Genomic DNA, 8233 nt, shown 5'->3' on the forward strand with positions numbered 1-8233 from the left:
TCACATGTCTATTTGAGGATGTACGATTAGTTCCTATTTGGTGTAAAAACTTCAATATTAAACGAGTTCTAACTACCAAATTAATTAAATATGAATGTTGATTGTAAAATAACGAATATGTATAACTTACAGTATATAAGAGCATTCTCCTAGTTGTCTATGACGCTAGGCCAATGAAATTAATTTTTAAAAATTAGAATTCAATGCTTCGCTCAAAACTTTAGAAATTAGAGATTTTATTTTATTGCATTAGAGATTCTATGTTGTAGATTTAGGAGATTTCAAGATTTTATTTTTTTATGATGAATAAATCATAAGATTTTAGACAAGTGACTAATTTATTATCCAACTTAAAGTTAAATGACTTTAATGAAATAAAAAAGTTATATGACTAAAATAAAACTTAGTGTAAGTTAAGCGACCATTGGCATAATTATCCCGATATTTTGTTGATGTTTGGTTGATGTTAAAAGAGATATGATTGATATAGTTGATGTTTAGTTGATGTTTGGTTGATTTTCATATCTATGAATAATTTTTTTTAGTCAGTTTTTTTAAACTGTTATTTATTTTTCTTTTCAGTATCAACTTTTTTTCTTCTTTTTCTCTATATCTCTATAATTTAAGTTTTTTTTTTATGTTACAATAAACAATAAGAACCTAATTATCTTGAATATATATACCTTTAAAAAAACAACCTTAAGTAATCTCCTTTTTTTCTTTAATATATATATATATATATATAATAAAATTGAAAAGACAAAAATGAAGTGTTTATAATTTTTTTTAACTATTATTTACCTGTTGAAGATAATCTAGAATATTAGAAATTAGTTTTTTTTTTTTAAGAAAATAGTTTTAAGTTCCTTGAATTGTTATTTACATGTTGAAAAAGATCCAAAATATTAAAAATTAGTTTAAAAAAATTATTTTTTAGTATTTAGATTACTTTGTTCTATATTTGTTTTGTTAATACGAAAAATAATTAAAGATGAAAAAAAATCAAAGTCATGACTGCAACTAAAATGTGATTCACATAAATTTTATGCTATTAGATAAAAAAAGTAAAATAATGACGGTAGAGAAATTATAAAATAATATAGTTAATTCTATAGTTAATTAAAAAAATTATCAAAAAGAAAAGTAATAAAAAATATACCGCTATATTAATTTTTTATTTTAAGATATTTGTTACTTCAAGATATTTTATTTTTAGAAAAATATGAAAATCTTAAAATAATTTGTGATAGATGTAATTCTTATTTAATTTAAATTATGAAGGTAAATGAGTGTAGAATAATTTATAAATCAAAATGTAATAAATAATAAAATTTATAAATGATAAGGAAATGATTAGTTACTTCACAGGTTATTATATTTTTCGGGAACTTAAGAATATGCGTTACAATTTCTTCAAAAATAATGTTTTAATTAGAAATGGTATTTGTTTAAAATTTTAATTTAATAAATAAATTATAGAAAGCACTCTAAGATAAATACATGACATTTAGAACCTTAAAATATTAAGTTATCTTTTAGTTAACTAAGATTTTAGCTAATTAAGAAAATATAATTACATTAATAATATAGGTTTAGAAAAAAGTATGAAAAAAATGAGTAAAGATAAAAGTATGAAAAAAATGTGAAAAAGAAATACTTATTCTAGGGCAATACATATGCCACTAACAAAAGCATTTAAAATGGAAATATTAGTATTGGGAAAAACACGTGAATTGGAGTTAGAAAGCTAAGAGCGCATTTTCGCAAAAAAAATCAGCTTAAAGGAGGATTTTTATAAGTATTTTCTTTTTGAGGTAAAAACGTTATTGACTTGCTAAGAAAAAAGATTTGTGTAAACAACCCATAAATAAATAAGTAAATCAAGTAATGCTCAAGCAAAAGTATAAGTTGCCTTCTGAAATTTCTTTTACAACAAAAACAGTCAATATAAGAAAAGAGTTAAAATTATTCTTTTATTATATCCTTTTATTTTTTTAAATATCTAAAAGTATTATTAAAAAAATAAAATTTTAATATTTAAAATACTCAATTATTTGATTTCTCATACTAGAATATCAATATTTGACCTTGCTACTAGCACAATGGAAATATAACATTCACAAAAATGAGCTTATCCCATATTTGATTTTAGCTATTTAAATAATTTTTTTTTCAATTCTATTCTTTATTTAATACTATAATTTTCTAGCTATTTAGATTAGAACCAACTTAACCTAGAGAATAAATAAGAATTGAGAGTTATAAAGATAAAGACAAAAAAGTGTATGTATGATTTGAGAGTTGAGAAACTAAGAAGTTAAAGAGAGAATATAGAATGGAAAAATGGAAAGAGACTAAGAGAAAAAATTGGTAATTTCTTATAGACACTAAGATCTGAACTCCATATCATGCTCTCTATTTTTTCTTCTCTTGTTTTATTATTGTTGTGTTGTTTTTAATTATTATCATGATAATGGTAGTAGATACTCATTATTTACTCTTTGCAATGATCCGGAACCAGGTCATATGAGATATCGTCCGCTTTGGCCCTACTAGCCTCACGGTTTTGGGTTCGAAAACTTTTCAGAAGGTTTCCCATCCTGGAATTTCTCTCACCTAATCACGTTTAACTTTGGAGTTCCTACAACTCCACAGCCAAATAACTAAAAGACGCCTCATTTGATTAGTTCCGATTCTTTATATATATGTTATCAACCATTCCCACTCCATTTCAATGTGCAATTCGATTCATTTATGTATCTTCATACCTTAGAGTGCTGCCATCCTAGAAGACTGCTAGAAGTTACTCCTTGTCCAGGCATCCTATCTTTGCCCTGGCGTCCACTTCCCGCCCTTGTCGGACTGCTTCTCCAGGCCAGGCTGTCACACTCTTAATATACTCGAAGTATATAATATACTGTTAATTACATTTTCTGCGATAATTCTAGTCTTACTCTTGTGTTTGCTTGAAAATTATTGCCGAGTCAATTCAAAAATCTAGTTTTTTCTATTTATATGATATAATCTTATTAGATCATGTTAATTTATGCACATGACAACTAAAATTTTAGATTCTAAGGAAGTAAAATACAAAATTTGTTAGATTTTTTATTAGATCTTCAAAAAAAAAAAAAATTTTAGCTTTTGTTAATTGTTTTTTTTTTTTTTTTACATTCTACTAGTTTTACATATTGCACAATTCTTTTTTATGGAAAAAAATCTTGTGTAACTATGATTTTTAAACAACAAGCTTATGAATATTGAAAGAGGCTTGGGATCATGTTATTCTCTTGTACAAAATCTAAGAAAAAATGAAGATTTTGATAGTGAGTATGAATCACGTAGCAAGCTTAAGAAGGTGAATAGGCCGAAGAAGGTTTGAAAAAGAAACTTGATGTAATCAGATGTAGTTTTTCTTTTGACGCATTGTGCATGATGAATAAGTAGTTTTATAATATTATAAATAGGTTTAGTGATAGAGTTGTTGACTTTAATACTAAGTATGTATTATTTTCTCATAGATATACTTTAACTTGTAAACTTTATTTATTTGAAATTGTTATAAATGCTTTATATATATGCAAAAAGTTTATTGCTTCAGTTTAAATGTGCAAGTGTTAGTCCTTTTGTACATCAAAGGCAATTTTAGATACAAGCATATTTAAATATAAGTTGAATATACTACGATGATACTCTTTATATACTCAAAATACTTATAAAATACTTCGATAATATCCTTTGTATATTTGAAATAGACTTGGTGTAAACTGTATACTTAGAATATACGCGGAGCATACTATATACTGTAATCATAAGGTTTGAAAAGTTATTTCCTTCGGTATGAGAATGTCAATTACATCAAAGTTTACATACCTCATGTTTTCTTACCAATATCCATTGTGGTGTATAAAAATTGGTAAGGTCCATATTTCAATAAAAACATTAAAGATAATTTTAAAATTTGAATGGAGAAAATTCAGTAAAAATCAGAGTATTATATACCTGAAATAAAATTGTTGCATATTTACCATAAACTGTTTACTGTATTTATTCAGGTTAATAATAACAATACCAAAAAAATTATTTGGTATCTGATTCAATATAACCAATTACATTTCCACATAATCTTTCATCTAAAACAAGAAACCAAATACAAAAATTAAAGCTAAAGAGTACATAGAAGAGAAACACATAAATCTTGTTTCTTATTTATAAAAAAAATCTCTATCAGTGCCTTAAGCAATTATTAATAAGAATAAAAAAATAGTCCAGTTCAAATTCTTTCGGATCAATTCATGTTAGCCTAAGTGCCTTGTGATCTCTTATTTTGATCTTAACAAAAACAAATTGAAGTGTTGATCTAATGGTTCTTTAAGTGTTGATGTTGTAGCGTTAGTTCAAGAAAGGTTGCCTTAAGAAGCATGACCATACCAAGAGAGCACGACCGCGAAAAGCAACATTTTCATGGCAAAAACCTCGAGTATACAAAAGCTCAAAATTATGACTGCACTAGGATGGGCACGATTGAGAAAAGCAAAAGATTCAAGGCAGAAGGAAATGACTTGGAAAGCTTAGATTCACGATCACACCTTAAGCGGGCACGACCGTGAAACTTGAAGTTTAAAGTAAATGTTAGGAATCGCCAACGGTAACATTTAAAAGTTTCCAATGCCATGTCACCGCATCAGATAGCTGTTGGTGGTAGTTCAAGATTTGCAACCGTGATGTTGCATTTTGACAAGTGCATTTATTGCACTGTCTTAAAGCAAAGTATGATGAATCTTTTGGGATATATATGTAACGATTTTTTGGGCTTTTTAGGCTATAAAAACCATATTAAATGGTCATTTAGTGTTGATCAACAACCTCCAAAAATTCCATACCATTATGCATTCAATTTCTCTCTTTCTTGTAATTAATTTCTCATTATTTGGTTCTTGTAAGAGCTTCAATGCTCTTGTGAGGTTTGAGTGTTAGCCTAAATACTTGCGGTAAGATTTAAGGATTAGAGTAATGTACCCCTCATCAAGCTTAAGTGCAAAAGTCAAAGATCAAGATGGCCAATGAAGGTATCCACCACCTTAAACCATACTTTGGTGCATCCGGGTGAAAGTACAAGATGGAGATTTACAATGGATAGCGATACAGTGGATGTATAGGATTGTGTAAGGAAGGAGTGGAAACCCCTAGCCAAATAAGATGGCATAGACATCCTTTTTGATAGAGATAAATGGGTCGATGCTTATAGAAAGACAAATGGGAAGAATAAAAGAGTCATGATCATCCTCCTTAACTCACTCTCAATAGAGAAATGTGAAAGGGTTCAACACCTTCTAACTGCCTACAAGATATGGAAGACCTTGGAGAACTACCGTGAGGATACAAGACAAGTAAAATCCAAGAAAATCCAACGACTTGTGATGGAGTACGAACCCCTCAAAATGAAGCCAAATGAGAGCATCACCGACATTGAACAACCGACTTCTCACTATCATCAACAATCTTTGAAAGTTGGGCAAGCAGTATGAGCTTGTTGACATCAAGAACAAGAACCTCAAGGCTTTTCCACTTAAGGACTATGGTTCAAGAGTGGCAAGTGTAGAAGAAGCCGATGAAGACTTGGGGAAGATGTATATGGATGAACTTATTAGAAAGCTTCTCACTCATGAGATGACTCTTAGGAAGGAGGAAGAGCAAGAAAAGGAGAAAGAGACAAGAAGAAAACCTTTGGCTCTCAAAAGCTCTATAAAAATTCAAGAGTGTGAAAGCTCTAGCGGATCTGAATCAAGGAAAGATGAGGATAAAAAACGTGCAATGCTTTCCAGAAAGGTCAAGAAGATCATGAGAAATAGAAGAAAAGAAAAGAGGCCTTTCAAGTAATCATTTTCAGGCTCCAATAACAACTTAAACTTCAAAGAAAGTAAGGAGAAGAAGAGTGATGTCACTTGCTACAGATGTGGGAAGCAAGGACACATCAAGGCCAATTGCTTTAAGAGCAAAAACAAGAAGTTTGAGAAGAAAAAGAAGAAAAGAAAAGCCTCAAAATCCATTTGGGACGATACTTCATCAAGTGAAGATGAAGATGAGGAAGTGGCAAACCTATGATTCATGTTACAAGAAGATAAACTAGATGAGGTATGTTCTACATCCATTCTTGTGATGACCATAAGTGTGAAAATGATTTGCATTGTGTGGATGATGATGACTTACTTGAAGTCATGAATTTAAAATGTAAGAAAAATCGTTTAAAGATGAAGGTTTATAAAGAAAAATGCTCAGATTTTGAGCAAGATTTAAATCATCTTTAAAAGAAAATTTCTACATTAACTCTTTCAAATGATGACCTTAAGAAATTTTTGAATGAGCTCTCATCTCAAACCACCTCTCTAAAATCTCTTTCAAAGGAGAATGATTCCTTTAAAGGTGAAAGTTGAAGAATTGAGAAGGTCCATCTCAAAGTTTCATAAGGAAAGGAAAGCTTTGGACACTCTAATTGTATCTTAAAGACCACCATTAATGAAATGTAGATTAGACTTCAATGATGCATCATCATCGTCTACCTCATCTCCTTCTACTTCTAAATGTATCAAGGCCTCAATGCCATAAACGTTTTCCATTAAGGGTGTTGACACAAAGGCTAAGACATGCAGAAAAGCTACACCTCCCAAAAGGAAGGAAAAAGCTCCACAAGTTCCAAAGGCTAAGCCTAAAGGAACTAATCATGCATACATGTATAGGAACAACGATAAGAATCATACATCTAAAACTTGCTTTTGTAAACATAGCAATTTTAAAAGGGAAAAATGACCCAAGCCTCAAGAAAAGAGACATTTGAACAAAGGAAGATTTGATCCAAATGTTAAGTGTCACTATTGCATGAGGAATGAGCATATAAATATCTTTTGCTACATTAGAAAGGCACAACTCTAATTAGGAGAAACCTTATTGGCTAACCCCAAAAGACTTAAAATGGTTTGGGTACTTAAAAGAAAGAAAACTTAATTTTATTTTTATAGGTATAAGCTTCAAGTCAACTTTGAAAGAAGGAGATTAACATGTAGATAGTAGTTGCTCTAGACACATGGTGGAGAATGCCAACCTCTTCTCTCATTGAAAGAAGATTGATGGAGGAAAGGTGTCACGACTCGATCTGTAGGCCCGTGACCGGCACTAGGGAATGGATATGCTTAAGGCCACCAAGACCCATAGTAAGCCTCACTATTCGACATTTCTAATATGCATATAGAAAACATAATATTAAACTAGTCCGACATTGCCATTCATAAGTCTCTAACTGGACATTAATAACACTCCACAATTTGTTACAGACTAGATCAAACATAGCATATCAGGTATACTACTGCGGAGGGTCTAAGATTTTAATATGAAAGTATGAATTAATTACAATAGGCTCGATGAAGAAGGAAGTTGGGCTGTCAAATGTAGAATGGCAGAGAACCTAACTGTCACCTGAAAAATCAAAATTGAGATTGTTGGCCTTGAGAGTGAGTTAAAATCATATAATCCAAGAATAAATACAACCACCTCAATAAAATATTCGTTTAATAAAAAATAAAATATTATGTCATATTAAAACGCGTGTCATGCCATGATTCAATAAAATATAATTTACATGTTACGGGATGAGTACCTCAGCAGAACCCTAGCTCCAACACTAACAGCCTTTCGACTCTCTCACTCCAACAAGACTGGTGCCCAGAGATCAGAGCTCGACCAGGGTTCTTAGATCTAGTATGGTCACTTAATTTCCAATAAAGCCGGCGTCCAGAGAGCAACGCTCGACAAGAAACCTTTAATCTGGCAATCCAAACTTCACAGCCCTGAGAGTTGAACTCGACGAGGGCAAGTCTTAAAAATATTCTTTTACTACCTGTCTCAGATCTAACCGGTGTGCATGCGATCCTGATGCAACCCATTAGGTAGCATGTTCTATGCCGTCTCATCTCGAGTCAATATGCAATCATAATATTAATGATGTTGAAAATTATATATAAATAGTAAATAGATAATTAATTAAAAAAATGGTTATTTTAGATGAATAAGAAATAAATAAATAATTTAAATCTATAAATCAATCAATCGAAATTGTTATATAAAATTTTAGCATGACACATGTATAAAAGATGTATGACTTTAACTTACAGTTCTGATGACCCCCTTTGCTCTGCTCCTAAGCCTCGAGTGGAGCAGACTGAAATGATGGATTATCTAT

At 30.3% G+C, this 8233-nt stretch overlaps 1 protein-coding gene across 1 annotated transcript; it reads left to right on the forward strand.

Moving 5' to 3' along the window:
* The first annotated feature begins 5276 nt into the window (after positions 1–5276).
* Positions 5277–6105, forward strand: LOC125371320 (general transcription factor IIF subunit 1-like). Its single transcript, XM_048379999.1, has 3 exons — positions 5277–5390; positions 5524–5876; positions 5955–6105. Exons 1-3 carry the CDS (start codon positions 5277–5279, stop codon positions 6103–6105), a joined length of 618 nt encoding a protein of 205 aa, XP_048235956.1.
* The last annotated feature ends 2128 nt before the right edge of the window (positions 6106–8233 follow it).

This window comes from Ricinus communis, chromosome 10 (assembly GCF_019578655.1).
Source record: "Ricinus communis isolate WT05 ecotype wild-type chromosome 10, ASM1957865v1, whole genome shotgun sequence".
Classification (NCBI taxonomy): domain Eukaryota; kingdom Viridiplantae; phylum Streptophyta; class Magnoliopsida; order Malpighiales; family Euphorbiaceae; genus Ricinus; species Ricinus communis.